This window comes from Hylobates moloch, unplaced genomic scaffold (genome assembly GCF_009828535.3).
Source record: "Hylobates moloch isolate HMO894 unplaced genomic scaffold, HMol_V3 SCAFFOLD_21, whole genome shotgun sequence".
In the NCBI taxonomy this organism is placed as follows: Eukaryota; Metazoa; Chordata; class Mammalia; order Primates; family Hylobatidae; genus Hylobates; species Hylobates moloch.
This window is the reverse complement of record NW_026652296.1, coordinates 25518050-25542595: the sequence shown is the minus strand read 5'-3', so window position 1 is coordinate 25542595 and position 24546 is coordinate 25518050. Positions and strand designations below refer to the sequence as shown.

Below are 24546 nucleotides of genomic sequence, written 5' to 3'. Positions count from 1 at the left end.
TCATAGAACAGCCCAGGAGCACAGCCAGGACTGGACCCCAGGAAGCAGAGCTGCCTTCCGCTGGCTCTAGCAGTTGCCTTTGTTTGGGATGGAGCTCAGGGATGAGCTCACCCTTCCCTGCTGCCAGAGGGGCCAGGACCTGAGGAAGGAGCTGGGGGCGGCCTGGCCCTCTCATGCCAGCAGAAGGCCAGCCCCAGGCTTTTGGCCAACCTTGCACTGATCTTGCCCATCCCCCTTCCTTTCCGTTGCTCAAAGGTGGCTTCACAGAAGACACTGCTCGTGTCAGTAGTGTGGCAGGCAAGTACTGCCCGTGGCCTGGGTCTGCCCCATGGGGTTCTTCTCTCTTCCAGAGACCTAAGCCAGGAAGGCCAAACAATCCCCTCCCCTAAGTGACCCTAGGCCAGTGACGCTGGGGCCAGAGTGGGCAGTAGGACTCCAGACCACCTCCTAGGTTCCTGGCAGCCTCCCTGGACTTAGAGGTGGCAGGAATGGGCCGAGCCATGCCTTAGGGCCAGAAGATAAGAGGCAGGGCTCAAGGGGCTACAAATGCCACAGGTCAAGGCAAGCAAGGGTCTGACACTGGGCAGACAGGAGTCAGGACTGGCGATCAACAGCCTACCTAACTCCCTGCCCCCTGCATTTTCTCCCCAAAGCTGCGGTTACTTCATCCCCCTAAGTTCAGGCCTCCTTGTCCTGTCCTAGGCATAATACAGAAGCCCAGGGGAGTTGGCTTTCAGAGGATCTGGTTACTGGCGCTCCACTGGCCTCGTGCTTCCTTTCTGGTCAATGGGCTTCCTCCAGTAACCAAGCTTCTGTCTTCTATAGGATTACAACAGCTGCCATTCTGTGCCACACCACGCACTTCACGTGTATCTTATCAACCTCACACAACCCGGTGAGGTAGGTCTCATGCCTCCATTTTACAAGTGAGGACATTTGAGGCTTACGGGTAGCCCTGCTGGCCATATTCACAAACTGGCAGGGGGAATGAAGGTGATCTGTCCCACTCAGGAGCCCGAGCTCATAACCACCATGCCATGGAGCTGCCTCAGTTCCACCCTCCGGATCTTGTTCCCACTTCCAGGACCTGGAGTGTGTTTTCACCTACACTTGAATCCCTGCCTCAGTCTTGGCCAACAGTTCCATGCTTCCAGAACCAAGGTCCTGCAGAGAGCTGCCCACGCCCAGGCCCCGCCTGCCCGGGGTCTCCTGAAGCTGACTGCCAGTTTGCCAGCACTTGCTCTCTTTGTCCCCACTCCCTCCCTCCACCTCAGGGCATTTTTTTTTTTTTTTTTTTTTTTTGAGATGGAGTCTCACCCTGTTGCCCAAGCTGGAGTGCAGTGGCGCGATCTTGGCTCACTGCAACCTCCACCTCCCAGGATCAAGCGATTCTCCTGCCTCTGCCTCCAGAGTAGCTGGTACTATAGGCGCAGGCCACCATATCTGGCTGATTTTTGGTATTTTTAGTAGAGATGGGGTTTCACCATGTTGGCCAAGCTGGTCTTGAACTCGTGACCTCAAGTGATCCACCCTGCTCGGCCTCCCAAAGCGCTGGGATTACAGGCGTGAGCCACCGTGCCCGGCCAGCTCAGGGCCTTTTCATCTCTCACCTGGACCCTACCATCCAAACAGATCCCCCTGTCCCAGGTCTTGTTCCCTCTAATCCTCCCTCCAACTGCAGCCAGAGTGATTTAATTGTATCACCACCCTCACTCCTGCTTAAACCCCCCACTAGCCAAGAAGCTGATCCAAATTCCTTTGTATGGCATTAAGCGCCCTGCTTGCCAGCCTGGCTGACCTCATCTCTCTCCAGCCCTCCCCTCCTGCTTTGTTCCAGAGCCAGGTGGAACGAAACTGCCTGTCCCTGGACTGTGTTTATTGCATTCCATCCGCCAGGAATGCCACCCCCACCCTCCCTCTCCTGCCCCTTGAATCTGTTCTCCTGACTAACTTCTGATCCTTCAAGACTCAGCTTCAGCTTCACCTTTGTGAAGCTTTCCCTGAACATCTTCCTCCAGGTTTAAATGATCCCTCTCTCCTCAGAATCCCTGCTCGACCCTCCCAGACATTCCTAAAGCACCCAGAGCCCTCTGCCTCGCTTGTCACTCTCTCTCTCCTTGTCCCTGCTCTGCAGAGAGGCTTGGGAGTCAGGGGTTGTGTCTGATTTCTCTGTATGTCCCTGGTGTCCAGCACGGGGCCTGGCACAGGGCCTGTGCTCGGTGTTTGCTGAGGTAATGGGTTGGCTGACCGACTCATATCTAAGCAGGTGCCCTGGGCACCTCCCCACACTCCTCTCCACAGGGAACGACCTCTTCCTGGTGGCTGTGCATGAGCTGGGCCACGCGCTGGGACTGGAGCACTCCAGCGACCCCAGCGCCATCATGGCGCCCTTCTACCAGTACATGGAGACGCACAACTTCAAGCTGCCCCAGGACGATCTCCAGGGCATCCAGAAGATCTATGGTGTGTGGCAGGGAGAGGGGGGACTGCTCCTTCCTCGGGGCTGGGCTGTGACTGCCTACCTGTCATGGGGCAGGGGACGAGGGAGGGGGACGTTGCTATCATCAGCACTGCTGCTGTTTCTCTGACTGTGTGACCTTTACAGACTTCCAATGGCTTTGCCTGGCCAGAGGGCAAGGCTTCCCCTGGCACACCTGGGAAACCTAGGGGAGGGTCTGAGCTGTAACTGAGAGGGACAAAAGTGAGGTGAGGGCCACCCATTCCCTCTCCTTTACCCCTCCCCTTCCACACTCTTCCCCGTCCCTTCATGCTTCGCTCCCTCCCTCCTACACCAGATGGTGGCTGAGCGCTCCCATAGGTTCCACCTCTAGCCAGGCAGGTTCACACATCTGCAGGAGTAACGGTGATACAGTGTGATGGGGACTATAACCAGAGCTTTGTTCTTTAAAAAGAAAAAACGAGGGCCAGGCCTGGTGGCTCTTGCCTGAAATCCCAGCACTTTGAGAGGCTGAGGCAGGCAGATCACTTGAGGTCAAGAGTTCGAGACCAGTCTGGCCAACATGGTGAAACCCCGTCTCTACCAAAAATATTAAAACAAACAAACAAAAAAATTAGCCAGGTGTGGTGGTGGGCACCTGAAATCTCAGCTACTTGGGAGGCTGAGGCAGGAGAATCACTTGAACCCAGGAGGCAGAGGTTGCAGTGAGCTGAGATTGCACCACTGCACTCCAGCCTGGGCAACAGGGCGAGACTCCGTCTCAAAAAAAAAAAAAAAAAGGAAAGAAAGAAAAGGTGAAAGATGAGAAGCTACTGCTATCTAGGTAAGATATGAAAGGCCTCCTACACACCTCTCTCCCAGTTCTGTTCACGCTGGTACGTGAGGTTCTTGTTCTGGTCAAGTCAGGTGAGATAGGGAGACCAGTTTACTTGAGCAAATGCTTGTCAAGTCAGCACAGGCGCCCACAGCCCCCAGGCTACGGAGCACAGGAGGAGGGCTCCCTCTGGGGGAGATGACCCAGCCAGAGCCCTGAAGGATAGGCAGGACCTCCACAAGTAAAGCAGCAGAGACCAGGTGGGGGCTGTGGGTCCCAGAAGCTATTCCAAAGGTAGAACAACAGGATCTGCTGACAGATCAGACATGGGGTGAGAGGAAGGAGGAAGGGTCAAGGATGACCCCAGGGTTTCCAGCTTTTGTAATTGTGAAGCAATAGGGTCCACCAGTCTGCAGCTCAAAATTCTAGGCTGGAGGCCGAGGCGGGCGATTACCTGAGGTCGGGAGTTCAAGTCTAGCCTGGCCAACATGGCAAAACCCCGTCTCTACTAAAAATACACAAAATTAGCCTGGCATGGTGGTGCACGCCTGTAATCCCAGCTACTTGGGAGGTTGAGGCAGGAGAATCACTTGAACCCGGGAGGTGGAGGTTGCAGTGAGCTGAGATCGCACCACTGCACTCCAGCCTAGGCGACAGAGTGAGACTCCGTCTCAAAAAAAAAAAATCTAGGCTGGGATATTTATTTGGGATCTTTGGTGTTCAGTACAGTAACCACTAGTCACACACTAATATGTATTAAATAAACTAGTATTAAATTTCATAGTAATGAACTTTAAATTTATATTAATTAGGCCGTGTGTGGTGGCTCAAACCTGTAATCCTAGCACTTTGGGAGGCCGAGGTGGGAGGATTGCTTGAGGCCAGGAGTTCAAGACCAGCCTGGGCAACAAAGTGAGACCCCTGTCTCTACCCCCCAAAAAATATATTAAAATTATAATTTCAGTTATAGTCCTTTAGTGGGTATCAGTCACACTAAGAACTAGTCATTCATCTTAAGACCTCAGTAGCCATATGTGGCTGTGGCTAGGGGCTACTGTAGTGAACGATGCAGATATGGACCATTTCCATCATCACAGAACACCCTACTGGACAGCTCTGATGCTGGTCTGTAAAGCCATGAGCCTGGATGAGACCACCTAGAGTAGTGATTCTCAACTTGGCTGCCCTTTGGAATTACCTTGGAATTCTAATAAAAAAAAACAGATACCCAGCCCTCAGCTCTAGAGATTTGGTTTTATTAATAGTTGGGGATTGGGTGTGGTGGCTTACGCCTGTAATCCCAGCACTTTGGGAGGCCAAGGTGGGTGGATCACTTGAGGTCAGGAGTTCGAGACCAGCCTGGTCAACATGGTGAAACCCCATCTCTGCTAAAAAAAAAAAAAAAAAAAATTACCTGGGCATGGTGGCATGTGCCTGTAGTCCCAGCTACTCAGGAGGATGAGGCAGGAGAATCACTTGAACCTGGGAGGCAGAGGTTGCAGTGAGCCGAGATTGCGCCACTGCACTCCAGCATGGGGGACAGAGCGAGACTCCTTCTCAAAAAAAAAAAAAAAAAAAAGTTGGATAGCTAGCCTGCTGCTTCCTGAACATCCAGTTTGGAAAGCTCCCAAAGGTGATCCTAATATGCAGCCCAAGTGGAGAAGCACTGACCTAAGGATGAAAATGCAGAGACAGGCCGGGCGCGGTGGCTCACGCTTGTAATCCCAGCACTTTGGGAGGCCGAGGCGGGCGGATCACAAGGTCAGGAGATCGAGACCACGATGAAACCCCGTCTCTACTAAAAATACAAAAAATTAGCCGGGCGTGGTGGCGGGCGCCTGTAGTCCCAGCTACTCGGAGAGGCTGAGGCAGGAGAATGGCGTGAACCCGGGAGGCGGAGCTTGCAGTGAGCCGAGATTGCGCCACTGCACTCCAGCCTGGGCGACAGAGCGAGACTCCGTCTCAAAAAAAAAAAAAAAAGAAAAAAAGAAAATGTAGAGACAGAAGAGAAGAGGACCCAGGGCACGCCAGCCTCTAGAGTAGGGCAGATGAGGACATGCAGCCAGCAAAGGAGGCTGAGAAGGAACAGCCCATGAGGCAGGAGGACAACCAAGAGAGTGTTTCCAGGAAAGTGTTTCTATGAATCTTGCTGCTCAAAGTGTAGTCTTCAGACCAGCAGCATCAGCATCACCTGAGAGTGTGAAGGAATGGAAACTCTCAGGCCCCACCCCAGGCCCTCTGAGCCCTCATCTGCATTTTAGCAACATCCCCAGATGATGCAGGTGCTTATTAAAGTCTGAGTCAAGCAACCATTGGATGATCTTGGCAGAGCAGTTGGAGTGGGTGACGGGTAGAAGCTGCACTGGGGTGGGAAAGAGAATGAATAAAGGGGATGAGGAAGTGGGGCCAGTGGGTGTGAAGGGGACAAAGAGGGTATGGCCTAAGGAAGAGCGCTGACCCTAAGGAAGGACATGATTGCTCTGTAACAGGAGAGAGAAAAGAGAAGATACCAGATTCGGGGATGGAAAGATGAGAGTCCCATTCTAATGGCTATTTTCATCCATTTTCTCAAAGACTGGGGGAGCTAAACTGGGGAGAGGGAACAGCAAGCTGAACTGGGACAGACTTGTCTCAGAGCTGCCTGGGTGATGCTGAGACTGGCAGTGGGAGGCGGGAAATGGCTGCCCCCTCTCTAAGATGCAGCTCCTCTCTCCAGGACCCCCAGCCGAGCCTCTGGAGCCCACAAGGCCACTCCCCACACTCCCCGTCCGCAGGATCCACTCACCATCGGAGAGGAAACACGAGCGCCAGCCCAGGCCCCCTCGGCCGCCCCTTGGGGACCGGCCATCCACACCAGGCACCAAACCCAACATCTGTGACGGCAACTTCAACACAGTGGCCCTCTTCCGGGGCGAGATGTTTGTGTTTAAGGTAGGGCCAATGGATTGGCACCACCCAGCTGGCCCCTGACCTTTCCTCCTCCTCCCCCACACCATGGAGCTGGGGAAGGCTCCTGATTTGGGATTCGATTACAATGGGGCCTGGACGGGAGCTAGCCCAGTGGCCAGGGCATGGGGTCTCTTCCTGGTGCTGCTGGGTGAATCAACTGTTTCCAAGAGGGAGGGGGAAAGATGGGTGATCCCTCACCTCCCCTGGGGTAATGCTGGGAGAAAGTGCTGGAAGCTGGCTTCTGGTCTGTGACCTCCCTTCTTGGGACCTCAGTTTCTCCATCCGAAACCTGGGGGAGTCATTCCTCTAACAAAGAGTGTGTGAAGATCCAGTGAGTGCCCGGCTCTGAAGATGGTCACCTTGGAGTAGGGGCTAGATCAATGGTGGTTCAGTCTGACTCCAGACCCTACCAAGGCTTGAGAGGCTGCTACTGGCCAGGGTATATCTTGTCATCTGTCCTCCATCAGCCATGGACTGACAGGGTGGCAGTCTGCTTGACGTGTTGCAGGTTGGGCTCTTGGGGAGCGAACTCTGAGGTGGGGTCTGGAATGCAGGATTTCGATTAGGGAGTACTTTCAGAATCAACATTTGTGAGGAGGAGAAGGAAGCAGGACAGGGAAGAGGGAGAGGTTAAGTGGCAACAGAGGCCCATGGCAGCCTCAGCCACCCCCGCAGGGAGCTCTGGAGCTACGGTGGCCTGTCATTCAGCCTACGTTGGGTCCAAAATATCTGGAATATTATAACCCCTACCTCGTTCAATCATTGGATGAGGAAGGGCATTCAGTGACTGAGGAGAGCTCTCTGAAGCAGGGAACATCCCCAAAGGGGCTGACAGTTGAAAACTACCTGCTGGCCACACTCCTGGCCACTGGGACAACAAGCCCTTCTCTGAAGAGGATCTGGGCAGGGAACTGTCCCGATCCTGTTCCATCACACAGGATGGTGAAAGAGGCTGCCTCGCTCCCCTCGTAGAGTTCTCCCAGCACGCACTGAGCACTGCGCAGGAATCGGGCAGCGTGGGTCAGCCCTAGTCTGGCTTCTCACTGAGTGGCTCTAGGCAAGTCACCTGGCCTTTCTTAAGACTCCGTATATCTCAGATCAACTCAACAGAGACATGAAAGTCAAAATAAGGTCAAAAACCTGGATGTGAAAGTGCTTTGTAAAACACCTTTTAAAATACTAGCTTTTGTACCATCTTTTACAAATCATGCTTCTTCTTCTGCACTCATTCGACTTTGATCCAACTGAACTGTTCATAGGCAGGTCTGGATTTTATCATCCCCATTTACACATAAGAAAACTGAGGCCTGGGGGCGGGGCGTGGTGGCTCACAGCTGTAATCCCAGCACTTTGGGAGGCCGAGGCAGGCGGATCACAAGGTCAGGAGATCGAGACCATCCTGGCTAACATGGTGAAACCCCATCTCTACTAAAAATACAAAAAATTAGCCGGATGTGGTGGTGGGCGCCTGTAGTCCCAGCTACTCAGGAGGCTGAGGCAGGAGAATAACGTGATCCTGGGAGGCGGAGCTTGCAGTGAGCCGAGATGGCACCACTGCACTCCAGCCTGGGTGACAGAGCGAGACTCCATCTAAAAAAAAAAAAAAAAAAAAGAAAACTGAGGCCTGGAGCCTACAGGCCTTGCCTAGACTGCTTGTGTACCAGCCCAAGACTGAGGCACCAGATACAAGAAGCGTTTTTACTGGACTTGGACTATTTAGCTGCCATTGACTCAACATGGACTGTGTGCTCCGTACTGTTCTGGGCACTTTGCCTAGAATCTCTCATCTGATTCTCCATTATTACCTGCACTTGCAGGTGAGGCCCTAAGTCATGCAGCTATAAATGGAGGAATGTGAATTCATGCCCAGGTCTCGAGGGAATTCCCATGACTTGGCTTCCAAGATCCTGGCCCTATTGGATGGAGCCAGCCTCATGGAGGGCACTCGGTCCAGGCTCAGTGACCACCCCAGCCTCCCACTGTCCTGAGGACCAGTCTGGCTGATGTCAGTGACGCTCCACTGCCCCCATGTGGCCACTCCAGGCCCCAACATCATCCTTTCCGGCTCCCTCACACCTCCTTTTCCACACCAGGCCTGTCTGCTGTCTGTCTCATGGTCCACCCAGCAGCAAGAGTCAGCAGGAGGCTGAAATGAAGAGAGTTACAGGAGCAACCTGTCTTCCTCCCAGGGCTTGAAAAGTCAGAAGCAGCTAATGGACAGTCTCGGTGGAGGGTTGGGCTGTTAGGACCTAAGCCACACAGCTGAAATCACTGGGTTTGGAGGCAGGGCCTGACACACCTCTCTCCCCTTCTCCTGCTTCCTCCCAGGATCGCTGGTTCTGGCGCCTGCGCAATAACCGAGTGCAGGAGGGCTACCCCATGCAGATCGAGCAGTTCTGGAAGGGCCTGCCTGCCCGCATCGACGCAGCCTATGAAAGGGCCGATGGGAGATTTGTCTTCTTCAAAGGTAATGTAGCCTGTGCTGCGGGACATTTCCCTGCCCAAGGTCTTGGGACCTCCTTTTTCCCATCTAAACTGGAAGAGGCGGGGTGGGAGGCAGATGTCCTCAGAGGGCCCCTCTAGTCTAACGGAGACACTGACCTCTGACAAATCAAGTCAGAAAGTGAGACTGAGAATCTGTATGTGCCGAGGTTGGTGGGGTGACCAGCTTCATCCACATGAAGTAGAGTGTGGGACAAGCAATTGAAGACCACCCAGTACTTCATGGGAGGCCATTGGGTCAGTTCTGTAAGAACCCAGAGGGAAGAGGTCACTCAAGCTGGGGAGGTCGGGGGAGGGTGTAGGAGGGAGCTAAGGTGCCCAACCTGTGCCCAGCACTGTGCTAGGTTGTTTCCTGACAGTTATCTTGACTCGGGCCAGACCTTAGATGGGTGAGATACAGATAGTGAGAAGCAAGGAAAGCATTCCAGAGGGACAACGGCTGAATAAAGGAGCAGGGCTGGGATGTGTACGGATGTTCACAGGGCTTAGAAGACCCACCTGATGGCCATGGAGGCCCCACCTTGGAAAGCTGTGAGAAATGGCCCAGAAAGGTCATCTGGGGGCAAAGCCTGAAGAGCCCTGGCTGCCAGGCCAGAATGTGGTCTTGATCCATTAGGCCAAGGCTGGAAATTCATGGAATGTTTCCGAGCAGCAGAGAGCCAGAGAGCAGGAGGTGGCAGACATGGCAGGAGCAAGGCAGCCATTTCTGAGATGGTTCTGGAGAGTGCCACTCATGAGGCCCAAGCCAGGGAGGAGCCGTGCGGCTGGAGGGCAGGGGACAGCTGCCAGGAGAGTCAGAGGGCCTCAGAAGTAGCTGAATACTCGGCCAGGCGCAGTGGCTTATGCCTGTAATCCCAGCACTTTGGGAGGCCAAAGCTGGCAGGTCACCTGTGGTCAGGAGTTCGAGCCCAGCCTGACCAACATGGTGAAACCCCGTCTCTACTAAAATTACAAAAACTAGCCAGGCGTGGCTGCACATGCCTGTAATCCCAGCTACTCAGGAGGCTGAGGCAGGAGAATCGCTTGAACCCGGGAGGCGGAGGTTGTGGTGAGCTGAGATCGCACCATTGCACTCCAGCCTGGGTAACAAGAGCCAAACTCCATCTCAAAAAAAAGAAGTGGCCGGGCACGGTGGCTCACGCCTGTAATCCTAGCACTTTGGGAGGCCGAGGCGGGGGGATCACGAGGTCAGGAGTTCAACACCAACCTCGCCAAGATGGTGAACCCTGTCTCTACTAAAAATACAAAAAATTAGCCAGGCATGGTGGCGGGCGCCTGCAATCCCAGCTATTCAGGAGGCTGAGGCAGAGAATTGCCTGAACCCAAGAGGCGGAGGTTGCAGTGAGCCGAGATCATGCCACTGCACTCCAGCCTGGGCGACAGAGTGAGACTCCATCTCAAAAAAAAAAAAAAAATGGCTGAATACTGAGAGGAGAAGGTAAGAAAGGGTCAACAGTGAGGCTAGGACTCCCTGTTGGGGACCTGGGAGACAGAAGGTGATGAGAAGGGAGCCCCTCTGTGGTACAGATGAGGAGCCCTGGGAAGCCACCAATGTGGAGCTGCCCATAGGCCAAGGGAGGTCAGGGTTTCTGGGTCTGCTGCTCAGGTCCAGTGGGAGAGCCTCAGAGTCAGGTGTCACTGGTAGCAGGTTTGGGGAGTGGTAGTGCATATGCAAAGTCATGTAAGTGGCTGAGATCACCAGAGAAGAGAGAGGAGCAAGTCACATGAACAAAAGAGGGTGGGACTCGGAGCCCAGGCAGCAGGGGGCAAGTTGTCCAGGATCTGTGACTGGCCTCAGGCTTTCTGCCCTTCCCAACTCTAGCTGGGCCAAGGGGCTGAGGGCATCAGGCTGTTTTCACCTGACACCCTGAAGATGGGCAAGCGGCACTGAGTGACAGGGAAAGCTGATCCTGGGCTCCTCTTGGCTACAGGTGACAAGTATTGGGTGTTTAAGGAGGTGACGGTGGAGCCTGGGTACCCCCACAGCCTGGGGGAGCTGGGCAGCTGTCTGCCCCGTGAAGGCATTGACACAGCTCTGCGCTGGGAACCTGTGGGCAAGACCTACTTTTTCAAAGGCGAGCGGTACTGGCGCTACAGCGAGGAGCGGCGGGCCACGGACCCTGGCTACCCTAAGCCCATCACCGTGTGGAAGGGCATCCCACAGGCTCCCCAAGGGGCCTTCATCAGCAAGGAAGGATGTACGTAAGGGCCGGGCCAGGGTGGGCATGGGGAGCCGGTTTTATGTGGTCCTAACCAGTGCCCACGGGCATACTCAGTGCCCATGGGCATCCAGGTTTGAGAAAACACCTGGTGGCAGACAACTGCCTCATATCTACCCATGTTCACATGGTCCATTAATTCACTTACCAGCTGCCAAGTCACACTTTTTCATCTGCAGGAATGATTCACAGCAGACAGACGTTGTCATAGACTGACTTCATTCCTTCAGACAGCATTTCTCAAACACTTATCCTCAGGTGTACTCCAGGGACGCCTCGAGTTACCAAATCTGAAAAGCAATGATGGGCATGCATGTTTCAAAGTCACTTTTTCACAGGGCTCGAGGGCAAGATGGAAAGAAAACCTTAAAAAAAATTTTTTTTTTAATTCTAAGAGATAAGGTCTCACTCTGTCGCCTAGGCTGGAATGCAGTGGCATGATCATAGCTCACTGCAGCCTCAACCTCCTGGTCTCAAATGATCCTCCTGCCTCATCAGCCTCCCGAGTAGTTTGGATTATAGGCACATGCCACTGTGCCTGGCTAATTTACTTTTTTTGTGTAGAGACAGGGTTTCACTATGTTGGCCAGGCTGGTCTCAAACTCCTGGCCTCAAGCAATCCTCTCACCTCAGCCTCCCAAAGCCCTGGGATTACAAGTGTGAGCCACTGCATCAAGAGAGAAACTTTTTATGTTTCCTGAACTCCTCCTAGAAGCCATGCTGGCCACCAGCCCCCACGACTGCCATCAGACACTCAGCCTGTCTCCCCACCAGCCTAGGAGCTTCTCAGGAGGACTGGCCAGCCTGGCCAGATGCAGAGTGGGCCTCCAAGAGTGTTTGTTAAGTAGATCTCCACTGATATGGTCAAAAACACAGACTCTAGAGCTGGACTGGCTGGGTTCATAACCACCATAGTACCACTCACTATGAATTTGAGCAAATCTCTAGTAAGTTTTCTGTTTTCTCATTTATAAAATGATAATAGCGGTACCTACCTTTATATAATGGTTTTGTGAGGATTAAAGAAGACAAATTATGTAGCATACTTAGAAATAATGCCTAGCACACAATCCATGCTGTATATTTTAGCTGCTATCGTCATCATCATCATCTTCATGGGTTTCAGTTTATGTGGATTGACAGGATTCATTCACTCACTCCATAATAATAGACAGCTTGTGTGGTGGGAACTGGGGACATAGCCGTGAACAGGACTTGCAGAGGTCCAAGTCTAGGGGCATAAAGCAAGATGGCAACAGACGCTATAAGGGAAAGACTCCCAGCACTTTGGGAGGCTGAGGTGGAAGGATCACTTGAGGCCAGGAGTTCAAGACCAGCCTGAGTAACATAGTGAGATTCCATCTCTACAAAAAAAAAAAAACCACACAAAAATTAGCTGGGCATGGTGACATGTGCCTGTAGTCCCAGCTACTTGGGAGGCTGAGGCCAGAGGATTACTTAAGACCAGGAGTTTGAGGCGGCAGTGAGTTATGACTGCGCCACTATACTCCAGCCTAGGCGATGGAGTGAGACCTTGTCTTAAAAAAAAAAAGGAAATAAATGCTGGGAGAGAGCAACGAGCTAGAGCGGGCTGTGTTAGAGACGGCTGGGAAGGGGTCTCTGAGGAGGCTTCACTGCTAAGAAAGCCAATGGCCACAGCTGCTATTTGTTGGCTGTCTTGTATACCTAATGCTTTACGCACAAGATCTCCCTTTTTGGGGAGCCTCAGAGACAGGTGACATCAAGGACCTAGACCAATGAAAGCCCTAGCCACGGTAGGAAGCCAGCCAATGAGGACGGCCTAAGCAAGCTGCTTTGCCCACTGGCTGGGCCGCTCAGGCTGTTGCTGGAGCCCTGGGGTGGTTGCCCAGGGGGTGATTGGCAGGGCTGCCCAGCCTCTCCCCCAGAAGGCTCCCAAAGGTCCTGCATCTGTGTTGTGAAGTGATATGTGCCAAGCCAAAAAAATCCATAATTGCAGGGAGGTCTTGCTGTCAACACAAGGTGAAATCTTGCTCCCTGCCTCCCTTGGCTCAAGCAGGAGCCAAGCTGAGGCTTAATGGAACCCACATAAGCGGGGCAAGGGGGACCTGTGGGCACAGTGTGACAGAGCTGTGACCCAGGCTTGTGTGCAAGGGGTCCTGTCTGGGCAGCACAAAGTGAACCATGTCCCAGTTCTCCCTGAAGCCCCTCTGGTTTCCTAGCACCCGTAGGATGACAGGCAGACCACTCCAGGTCCCGGGTGCCCCCCTCTGCAGCTTCTTACTCCGTGACTCAGCCAAGCACTGCACCCCAAACCTCCAGGTGTGCCCACCTTGCCTCCCTTGCCACAGCGCCTGTGCCCTCCTTCTCACACTGCCCCAGAGCAGGTGCCGGAAGTGTCTGGGAGTGGTGATGCTGGGCTGTATTTCTGCAGATTACACCTACTTCTACAAGGGCCGGGACTACTGGAAGTTTGACAACCAGAAACTGAGCGTGGAGCCAGGCTACCCGCGCAACATCCTGCGTGACTGGATGGGCTGCAACCAGAAGGAGGTGGAGCGGCGGAAGGAGCGGCGGCTGCCCCAGGACGACGTGGACATCATGGTGACCATCAACGACGTGCCAGGCTCTGTGAACGCCGTGGCCGTGGTCATCCCCTGCATCCTGTCCCTCTGCATCCTGGTGCTGGTCTACACCATCTTCCAGTTCAAGAACAAGACAGGCCCTCAGCCTGTCACCTACTATAAGCGGCCAGTCCAGGAATGGGTGTGAGCAGCCCAGAGCCCTCTCTGTCCACTCGGTCTGGCCAGCCAGGCCCTTCCTCACCAGGGTCTGAGGGGCAGCTCTGGCCACTGCTCACCAGGGCCAGCAGGGCCCTAGGCTGGGGTCGTACAGCTGAAGTGGTGGGTGCATTGGCCTAGGCTGAGCGTGGGGCAGGGAATTATGGGGGCTGTGCCCCAGGGTGGGTGTCTGGCACCCAGCTGCCAGCCTTCTGTCCTGGGCAAACTACTCCCTACCTAAAGGAATAGGCCAGGCTCCATCCGGAGGCAGGGACCATGCCAGGAGGAGCCCCTGTGGTCACGGCATCCTGTGGTGTCCATGAGGTACCACAGCTCCACCCCTGGCTGGAACCCAGCACCCTCTGTGGGAAGCCAGCACTAGCTCTCATCCCCCATCCGGGAGATGCCACCAGTCCTGGTCCCCTTTTGCCAATACCTGCTGGTCAGATGTCCCCCTACCCCCACCCCACTGTCCTCCAAGGCTACAGGACCCCTGCTTCTGACACAGTGGGCAACAAGCCTGGGTTTCCCTGCTGGCAGATGGCAGAACCCTCAGGAAACCTGCTCCACTTGTCAGGGTCTCTTCGGAGACCCAGGATTTAGGGTCACATGCTGCAGGCAGGGCTGTGGCCCAGCTGGGTCTGACAAGGACCCAGCTGTCACATCGTGAATATTTAAATGTCCTGTCACTACTGTTTAAAGTCCCATTTTGCAAAGGCTGCTTGAGGCTTTAGGTGAACTAGAGGTGACTGTCTTGGTGATGAGGGCAGCATAGCGGCCCTCCCCCAGGTGATAAGGACCAAGGTGCTGCTAAGGCCACTCTAGCGCCCAGACACCCCAGTAGCTGAGCTCTGCTCCTATGGCTACAGAGCTGGGGCAGAAGCTGACCCCATTTCTGGAGGAAGATCCGAGTTTGTGACCATCCTCCACTCCCCTCTATTGTCCCTGTCCCCAGCTTTGCTCTAGTCTGTCACTTGTGGCCTGGGGCTCAGCCTGACCAGTTAGGTGAGGCAGAGATGGCTGCAGGGCCAACACTGGCAGAGCCTGGGAGTCCTTCGGAAGGGGACCAGGGCGTCTGAAGTGCTCAGTGCCCCCACTCCCAGCTACCCCGAGGCCAACTCGATCTCTCAGCTGGAAGCAGTGTTTTCCCAGAGCTTGGCCCTTGCTGACCTCGCTCACTGGGTCCATCTTCCCACACTGCTCTTGGAAGGGCACGCCTCCCGGTAGCAGCCCCAAGCCGAGGGGGGTCCCTTTTTGACCTTCACTGGCCCGCCCTTCACTGTCTGGCAGGAGTTCCTAGGGCTTGGCCTGCCTTGCTCCAGTACAGTGGAGGCAGCCCTGCTTGTCACTGAGGAGCCCTAGACAAGGCCAATGGGTTCAGCAACGCCCACTGGCTCTCTGCCAAAGCCAAAAAGAGGTGTCAGGCAGTCTCCAGCGTGCTGGCCGGGTCTCGGATGCCACCCCTGCTCACTGAGCCTGCATGGGCCTTGCCCCCGACCCTGTGGTCTCTGGGATTGGGGTCGGCTTACCCTGTAGCACAGACAGGGACTCCTGCTGCCCTGGGAGCTGTCTCAAGCAAAATCTCTTGTCCCAGAGGTGCCCATGTGGGTCTGCTGTGTCCCCTGTCATCATCCTTGTTTTTTCTCATTTTGGCCAAGGGCAGGCTCCCTGGGACAGGCAGGGAACAACTGCGGAGATATTAGTGATTCATAGGTTTGTACAGTGTTTTATACTTTGCAAAGCACTTTATTAGCTCACACCTGTCCACTCACATGAAACTCGTGTTAGGCCCTGGGAGGCCGACGTAACTCTCACCATGCCCTCAGATGAAGCACAGAGAGGTTGTTACTTGCCCGGGCCATCCAGTGGGCTGGCTGGGTCTTGTGTCCCCATCTCTGGACCCCTCTAGGGTCTGAGATGAGATGAGAAGTATCTCCTGTATCCACCTCTTCCTGGCCTCCCTTCCCCCACTTCCTGGTCCCTGTCCACTCCTCAGGTTGGTGCTCTCACTTCTTGAAAGCTCTAGGCACCCCCGCCTCCCGCCAGGCTCCCCGTTGGCTCCTGGCAGGCCAGCTGAGAATGAACAGGAGATGGAGGCAGGCAGCCCAGGCTGCAGAGGTGAGGGATGTGGGGCCAGGCCCAGAGGGCTCAGCCTAGAGGCTTCCAATCTCAGATTCTCCTGCCTGTGGTCATCTGTTTGTCCATCACCCCAGGACAGGGCAGACAGAGGGGCAAAGCACTGGGGGCCCCAGAGCCTAGCTTCCCCTCAGCCTGGGGGACATCACAGCATTTCAGTGTCAGTCACATTTTAAACTGATCAGCCTTTGTATAATGTTTTTTAAATCATTTCTAAATAAAACAGAAATACACAGTGTGTCATTTCCCTGGGATGAGGGAACAAAGATCAGGTTCCAAGAGTAAACTTAAGACACTCTGGGAGGAGAACCGGATCCTTTGGGGTGTCTGGGAGCTGCCCACGCATCTCGTCTGCATCTCGTCTGCCAGACCGGCAGTCAGATATCCTCCCTCTACAACAGGCGGGCCCTGGGGGCCCAGGGTTATTGGGGTTCGAGGAACACAGCCTGATGATGCCTCCTTAGGATCCAGGATGGGGAGCAGCCCCCCTCAGGAGCATGGGGAGGGTCACTGTGGCAAGGGCTTCTCCAAAGTCAAGGCCCCTGGTGCCATGACCTGGGATACATAGTCAAGATCATGGTTATCAACAATAAAGATATTAATAAAAGGCAGACGAAGTCAGGTGGTCAGCAGCTTTGCAAGCTTACCAGGAGGCCTGCCCTGCCTCTGGAAGCCAGCGACAGAGAGGGATGCCCCCAACCCAGCCAGCCGGAGAAAGGGATGGGGTGGCCACGAAGGTCTGAGCTGGGTCTGGGTGCAGGCTGGGAAGCAGGCTGGGGTGTAGGTTGCGAAGGCGGCCCTGCCGGGACTTCTTTCCAGTCCTTGGCGACCTCTTCGAATTCTCTGCTATCTCTGGGAAGCCTCGGGTGGGAGGGGGTGTGAGAGATGCAGGGACGTGGGGAGAGGAGACAAGGCAGGCAAGAACCACAGGGGACGGCGGACAGACGGGCGACATCCTCCGGAGGACGCCGTCAGTACCAGGAAGTGCAGGCGATGAGGAAGCGCACATCGTCCAACGGCCCCCACGGGCTGGGCTCGGGCTGGGGCTGGGGCTGGGGCTGGGGCGGAGGCCGGGGCTGTTCCTGGCCCTCCGGCGCCGCAGGCTGGGGCTGGGGCTGGGGCTGGGGCTGCGCAGGCTCCGGGGCGCCGCGGCCGCCGCTTAGCTGAGCCCCCATGGTCTGCAAGAAGAGAAGCCCTTTAGGTCTGGGTCGCCGGGACACCCCGCTAGGTCCCCGCCCCGGCCCTGCCCTCACCTCTCGCAGCCAGACCCGCGGGTCTCCCGGAAACCACCTCGGCGTCGGGAGGAGCTGGCGCCGTGACGCCACCGCGCACCGACCTCACCCTCCGTGCGTTGGAGCGGAAAGGAGGGACTCGACCCGGAGCTCCGGGGCGGGGCTCCGCGAACGTCCCCCCGCCAATCCCGCCCCAACGCCTCAAGGCCCCGCCCCGCGCAAGGGGACGGACTGCGCCCCAGCAGCCTCCAAGGTACCCAGGCCGGGAGGACGCTGGGAACCCGCTCCCGCGCCCCACGCCCACCCAGGCGAGGACCTGCAACCTCCATCCACCTTAGTCAAAGAATGCCGCGAAGCCAGATGCCCCAGAGCTCTCACGGGGGCCTCATCCAGCTCAGGGGAAAATCAGAACAGACTCTCTGCCTTTCAAGGCCAGAGAAGTCCGGGGCAGAAGTCGGGTGAAAACTGTGAGAACTAGACCGGGCGCCGTGGCTCACGCCTGTAATCCCGACACTTAGGGAGGCCGAGGCGGTGGGTCACTTGAGTTCAGGAGTATAAGACCAGCCTGGACAACACAGTGAGACGTCGTTTCTACAAAAAAATAAAATAAAAACGAGGCGAGAGGATCGCTTGAGCCCAGGAGGTCAAGGCCACAGTGAGCCATCCCTGCATCACAACACTCCAGCCTGGGTTACAGAGGGAGACACTGCCTCAAAAAGAAAAAAGGAGAACTGTAGTGGAGAGTGTTTCTTGCCCCAGGATGAAGCCTCCCATCTTGATGGTGGAGGAGAAGGGAATGGCATGTGTGGAGGTGGTGAACTGGGTTGGGTATGTGTTGTGTTGATCCCACCCTATCTTCCCAGAATGCTGGAACAACTGGAGAGTGCAGGGATTGTCCACAGGCTGAGGGCCCCAAACATCACATTCAGAATGGCCCGGAGGGAACTGCACTTTAATGGGGTGGCACAGGACAGCAGAACCCTCAGCCAGCAGCCACAGGGCCTGCCAGCCAGCGCAACAGAGCAGGTTTTTGCAGTAATGATAGATTCAGGTGATGAGTACAGGTGGAAAAGGGTTGGGTGCCCAGCCACTCAGTCCCAGTGAGCTCTCTGCCACCTCCCTGCCAGCATCCGGTACAGATTGGGCGGAGTGTGGAGAAGGTGCCACAATCCAGAGCCAGGAGCCCATGGAACAACTTGGAAGGTGACTCAGGTGAGGCTGAAGAGAAAGGAAAGCGCACAGTCAGTAGCTGTTTCACAGAGCCCACCTCACTCTCAAGGTGCCTGTCTCAGCCCTCATCCCCAGACCAGCTCTGAAAAGCTGCTCAAGCAGCTACTGCTCTAGTATCCTAGCCCTGAAAAGCCACAAAGATGAGGATTAGCAGATGCTCAAGAAATATTTTTTGAATATGCTGGCTCTTACCTGCTCAGCAGTGTGCAGATATGCTCTCACACTCGAGAAGCTACCAGAACAAACTGGTAGGCTCCCATTCTAGACGACATCTTTTCCCCATACTCTCAAAATGCAAGTTAACCCCCAACCCTGAGCAGAAGAAAGGAGAAGACCCAGATACCTGTCAATGAGGGAATCCCGCATGCTGGTGGCAATGGTGCTAGGCTGGGCTTCATTCAGCTTGAAGACACTCTCCACCACTGACAGCTCTGTGCTAGTTGTGTCCAGGCCACAGAAGGCACACCAGTCATTCACCACCATCCCAGCGGCAATCACCTCACTGCCTCGGTTCACAGTCCCCGCCTGCCAAAGGATGGGCTCAATGTGAGTCACGGCACCAAATTCTCTCCCCCCTCAGTGAGGACTCTCCCCAAACGCTGCTCCTCCCTGACCTGCAGCCCCAGTCCCAAACTGCAGCAGGTAATGACCCAGACTCCCAAACACTGGGCGAAAGGATCTGCCTCAGGAGATGGGGTTCAGAGGACAGGAATGCTTACCACAAGGGGGACCTGAAGAAGAGAGGACAGCTCATCCTGGTCTTCAATTGAAGTCTTGGGATGCACCAGCCCTCCCTGATTGCTGAAGACACAGTAGCTTCCTACTAGCACCTGGTCAGCCACTGTCTGTCTGAAGACTTCCACCTTGAGCACATCTGCCAGAATTTCTTCTGTCTCCTATCAATCAAAGATACTGTGTTCAGGGCTCAGAACTTACAGCCCCAGAACCAAGGTTCTCCATGCCCAGAAGCACCCGGGCCTTGGCTCCCTGAGCCCCTCAATTCTCCTATATACCTCATATGAAAGCCTCACCCAGAGAAAAGAGGAAGTACAATTTAGAGCAGTCAAGGGCAGCTGTGAAGCCCCTAATATTCATGCGTGCCCTGAACAGCTGGAGGCTGGTCTCAATATCACTTTTTTCCCCTCTCACCCACAGTCAAAAGTTCAACAGTTAATCACCTATCCTGGCCCAGGCTGCAGGACTGGATGGTTCAATCTCCCCAATCCTGAAGGATTTATACCCTCCCCAGCTTCTTTCTGACACTTGATAAGGCCTCTGTTATCACTATTCCAATGAGTACCTGAAACTCAAGGGCCTATATAGAAAAACCACAGGAGAGACCCCTAATTCCTGTCTGTTAGGAAAGAACAGTGGCTAACCACTGACTAGGATGGCCCGGTGACTCTTGGGTCAAGTTGGGCTGCCTCACCCTGTCCAAGTCTGGGTGGACCAAGGCCACGTAGTCATTGCAGGTGGTGACATTGCCCAAGGCTGAGAGCCGCTCCTCCACCCGCCGAATCTGCACTGTGTCTGGAAGGCTGTTGCGAATGTGTTGCAGCTCCTGGTCGGTGGTATTGTTGGGCACCAGGAGACCGTGCCTGTTCCCTGGAGAAACCCAAATTAGAGGGTGAATACACAAGATGCCTGCTGAGCCCTAGGGGCTGAGGATACCACCCAGCCCAGCCCAATCAGCTTTCCCAGGAAAGCTTTAGGCCCAGAGCCCAGCCCTCCAACCCACTGATCTGGACAACACCCAGGGCAGGCCAGAGACCACCCAGGAATCCCAATAAATCCTGCCTACTTCACCATCACCAACTGGGAGGGAAGTTGAGTTCTTGGCATTAGTTGTATATTTTGCTACTTAAAAACTGAGCTGCCAGGCGCGGTGGCTCACGCCTGTAATCCCAGCACTTTGGGAGGCCGAGGCGGGCAGATCACAAGGTCAGGAGATCGAGACCATCCTGGCTAACATGGTGAAACCGTATCTCTACTAAGTGGTGGCGGGCCTGTATCCCACTACCGGAGGCTGAGGCAGGAGAAGGCTGAACTGGAGGTGGCTTGCATGACCGAATCCCCCACTGCACTCACCTGGGCCACAGATGAAATTCTCAAAAAAAAAAAAAAAAAAAGGCCGGGCTGGTGGCTCACTTGTAACCACACTTTGGGAGGCCGAGGCGGCAGATCGAGGTCAGAGACCACCGAGAACCCCCTCTACTAAAAAAAAATTACGGGCATGGTGGCGGGCCTGTCCCACCACTCGGAGGGCGGAGGCGAGGGAAGTTGAACGGGTGGCCAACTTGCATGACATTCAAAAAAAAAAACTGAGCTAACACTACACACATAGCAGAATGGCTAGATTATTATTTTTTGAGGTACAGTCTCACTCTGTCACCCAGGCTGGAGTGCAGTGGTGTGATCGCGGCTCACTGCAACTTCTGCATCCTGGGTTCAGGTGATTCTCCTGCTTTGGCCTCCTGAGTAGCTGGAATTACAGGTGCATGCCACCACACCTGGCTAATTTTTTGTGATTCTGTAGAGATGGGGTTTCACTATGTTGGCCAGGCTGGTCTCGAACTCCTAACCTCAGGTGATCCGCCCACCTCGACCTCCCAAAGTGCTAGGATTACAGGTGTGAGCCACCGCCCCCAGCCAGCATGACTAAAATTTTTACAAGTCATCAATTCCAAGTGTTGGCAAAGATATATGGAGCAACTGAACTCTCATACTGAGACAGGAGTGTAAGTTGGTCAACCACTTTAGATAATTACCTGGCATCATCTGCAACTACTACTAAATAGTCACATAACCTGTGACTCTGCCATGCCACTCTTAGGTATTATATACCCAGTAGAAATATGTACATGTGTTCACTAAGAAAACATAGCAGCACTATTACCTTTTTTTTTTGGAGACGGAGTCTTGCTCTGTCACCCAGGCTGGAGTGCAGTGGCACCATCTCAGCTCACTGCAAGTTCCGCCTCCCCAGTTCACACCATTCTCCTGCCTCAACCTCCTGAGTAGCTGGGACTACAGCCACCCACCACATACCTGGCTAATTTTTTTGTATTTTTAGTAGACATGGAGTTTCACTGTGTTAGCCAGGATGGTCTCGATCTCCTGACCTTGTAAGCCACCACGCCCAGCCAGTAGCACTATTCCTAATAGACCAAAGTGAAAACTGCCCAAACGCACTGTCGATGGAATGGGTGAATACGTTGTGATGTACTTACACCTTACACAAAACACACCATACAGCAACAAGAATGAACAATCTACAAATACACGCCAATCAATTTCTGAATTCCGGGTCACTCCCATCATAAAATACACAAAGACTAAGCTAAAATCTCCCTTGTTGTCAGAACTTGCTCCAAGTCCTAAGGGCATGGTTAGAGATCAGAGTATTTTAACTGAATAGGAAAAAATAGGAAAATACTTTGAGGTCACTAGGCTTAAGTTTTTTTTGTCATTGCTTTTTGTTTGTTTTTGAGACACAGTTTCGCTCTTATTGCCCAGGCTGAAATGCAATGGCACAATCCAGCTCACCGCAACCTCCACCTCCAGGGTTCAAGCAATTCTCCCACCTCAGCTTCCCAAGTAGCTGGGATTATAGGTATGCGCCACCATGCCCAGCTAATTTTTGTATTTTTAGTAGAGACGGGGTTTCTCCATGTTGATCAGGTTAGTCTCAAACTGCTGACCTCAGGTGATCCACCTGCCTCGACCTCCCAAACAGGCTTAAGATTTTTAAAAATTAAAGTAAAAGTAAAAAAAAAAAAAACAAACAGACTTCTAAAAGTGACCTCAATGAGCAGAACTAAGAAACAATGGGCAGCAGTAATGGAAGACAGATCCAGCTTAAAGAAAGGACCGGCCGGGCGCAGTGGCTCACGCCTGCAATCCCAGCACTTTGGGAGGCCGAAGTGGGAGGATCACCTGAGGTCAGGAGTTCAAGACCAGCCTGGCCAACATGGTGAAACTCCATCTCTACTAAAAATACAAAAAAATTAGCCAGGTGTGGTGGGATGCGCCCGTAATCCCAGCTACTTGGGAGGCTGAGGCAGGAGAATCACTTGAACGGAGTGTTGCAGTGAGCCAAGATCGTGCTGTAGCACTCCAGCCTGGGCAACAAGAGTGAAAACTCCATCTCAAATAATAATAATAATAATAAAAAGAAAAGGACCAACGACCGGAATTAACAGTGCTGACAGGTAGGAAGGTAGGGTAGAGATGTGGTAAAGGGTAGTTAAGATTTTAATGTAACTGAGCAGGATGACCGCATATCTTAGCTAATCTTTAGAGAGACAGAAATGGATGCTTAGAAAGAGAAACCACCGCCGGGCGCGGTGGCTCACGCTTGTAATCCCAGCACTTTGGGAGGCCGAGGCGGGCGGATCACGAGGTCAGGAGATCGAGACCACGGTGAAACCCCGTCTCTACTAAAAAATACAAAAAATTAGCCGGGCGTGGTGGCGGACGCCTGTAGTCCCAGCTACTCGGAGAGGCTGGGGCAGGAGAATGGCATGAACCCGGGAGGCGGAGCTTGCAGTGAGCCGAGATTGCGCCACTGCACTCCAGCCTGGGCGACAAAGCGAGACTCCGTCTCAAAAAAAAAAAAAAAAAAGAAAGAAAGAGAAACCACCTTGCCCAGTCAGTGGCAGGGAGAGAGGAGATACAAATCCTCGGCTGGGTATAGTGGCTCTCGCCTGTAATCCCAACACTTTAAGAGACCAAGGTAAGAAGATCACTTGAGCCCAGGAGATCAAGGCCAGGCTGGGCAACACAGTGAGGCCGCGTCTCTACCAAAAATGTAAAAATTAGCCAGGTGCGGTGGCACGTGCCTGTGGCCCTAGCTACCTGGTAGGCTGAGGTGGGAGGATCACTTGAGCCTAAGAAGTTGAGGATGCAGACAGCTGTGATCTTGCCACTGCACTCCAGCCTGGGCGAAAGAGCAAAAATCTGGTCTCAAAAAAAAAAAAAAAGATAAAAATCCTCCTCCACACTAGGAACTAGGTGTGGAACTTAGTGAGTCACTTAGGTCAAGTCTCAACTTCCTCATCAGTCAAGTTAGGCCAGTAGTTCCTACCTTCTAGCGTCTTTGTGAAGAAAGAATGAGAACAGGAGTGAAAGCACTTTACATATTTGTTATTACTATTATCCAGCAGCCTTTGCTAGAGGGTTGCCCCCGATCTCCTGACGCTTGGCCTGAGAGATTCTATAGTGCCCAGAGATAATAGATGATACCCTGGGAATCCCTAGGTCACTCCGGGTTCCCTCCGGGGGTGTAATTAATGGTGCTTGGAGACCACTCCCTCCCTCGGCGTCCTCCACCTGCCTTACCCACACACATGCGCCCGATGATGCGGCAGCCGGCGATAGACGCGTGCACCACAGGGATGGTATCGGAGAGCTCGCCCTCGAACACACTGTAGGGACATGGACTCGGTAGTCTCGGGGCAGAGGGGCCGGCACCCTCCCCCTGCCGGAGCTCTTGACTCCTGCGCACCCCTCCCCGCCACCGTGAGCCCCGGGGCTCCCGCCGCACCTGTAGAAGTTCTCTGAGCCTCCGATCGCCACCAGACAGTAGGTGTTGGTGAGCTTGGCAAAGCAGCCGATCTCACAGTTGTTCTCGAACGACGCTCGGACCGCCATGAGGCCTAGGGGCGGCGGAGCCGGGAGTCCAAGGCCGGCGGAGCCGGGAGTTCAAGGCCAGCGGATCCTTTCCCAAGAATCTCGGCCTCCGCCCCTCAGGCCCCGCCGCGACCCCGCCCCTCTCGGCCTCCCGGCCCCTCCGCCCTCGGGTCCCGCCCACTGGCCCCCCACCAGACCCTCCGGCCCTGAATCCTCCGGCCCCCACCCCTCCCGACCCAGGACCGGAGCTGTCCCTCCCAGACTCCCCTCACACCAGCTCACCAAGTAACCAGTAACAAGCTCCGCACGCGGCGACTGTACCTTGGACTCCCTAGAAAGGTTTCCGTTTCCACTTCCGTCCAGGGAGACTTCCGGGAGAGCCCGGCGCGCCCCGCCACGCATTCAGCCCCTCTACCTCCGGCCTCCGGCGGACTCTATGGTCGCGAGCTGTCTGGGCGCGACCCCGCCTGGCCCCACCCCTAGCCTGCTGGCGTTCATTCATTTATTATTCATTCAGGAGCTGTCATCAACCTAGACCTCCGGCTGGTCCGTTGTGAGGCATGAGGGAGAGGAGGGGCCAGGAGTGTCTCGCAGAAGAAGGGTTGATGATGGAGGT

The 24546-nt window shown here is 54.5% G+C and overlaps 3 protein-coding genes across 5 annotated transcripts in view; 1 reads left to right on the top strand and 2 right to left on the bottom strand.

Moving 5' to 3' along the window:
• The window catches only part of MMP24 (matrix metallopeptidase 24), a 52331-nt gene extending 36259 nt beyond the window's left edge, over positions 1-16072 (top strand). The window contains exons 5-9 of the mRNA XM_058432831.1: positions 2302-2463; positions 5989-6203; positions 8550-8688; positions 10655-10921; positions 13356-16072. Of these exons, the coding sequence (XP_058288814.1) occupies positions 2302-2463; positions 5989-6203; positions 8550-8688; positions 10655-10921; positions 13356-13693 (1121 nt within the window). The 3' untranslated portion in view covers positions 13694-16072. The remainder of the gene's footprint in view (positions 1-2301; positions 2464-5988; positions 6204-8549; positions 8689-10654; positions 10922-13355) is intronic.
• Positions 15427-17201, bottom strand: MMP24OS (MMP24 opposite strand). The gene is made up of 2 exons (XM_032142301.2): positions 17091-17201; positions 15427-17015 (listed from the first exon to the last, which is right to left on the bottom strand). The coding sequence occupies exon 2, from the start codon at positions 17010-17012 to the stop codon at positions 16809-16811; it is 204 nt and encodes a 67-aa protein (XP_031998192.1). The 5' UTR covers positions 17013-17015; positions 17091-17201; the 3' UTR covers positions 15427-16808.
• Positions 17202-18004: 803 nt separating this feature from the next.
• On the bottom strand, positions 18005-24286 carry EIF6 (eukaryotic translation initiation factor 6). Of its 3 annotated transcripts, none has more exons than XM_032142295.2 (7): positions 24213-24286; positions 23845-23956; positions 23640-23725; positions 19729-19904; positions 19019-19195; positions 18643-18824; positions 18005-18287 (listed from the first exon to the last, which is right to left on the bottom strand). In XM_032142295.2, exons 2-7 carry the CDS (start codon positions 23949-23951, stop codon positions 18278-18280), a joined length of 738 nt encoding a protein of 245 aa, XP_031998186.1. In that variant the 5' UTR covers positions 23952-23956; positions 24213-24286; the 3' UTR covers positions 18005-18277. The 3 variants fall into 3 exon arrangements, with proteins under 3 accessions (XP_031998186.1, XP_031998188.1, XP_031998187.1); XM_032142297.2 differs by having other exon boundaries at positions 24252-24270; XM_032142296.2 differs by lacking the exon at positions 24213-24286 and having other exon boundaries at positions 23845-24204.
• Positions 24287-24546: the final 260 nt, after the last annotated feature.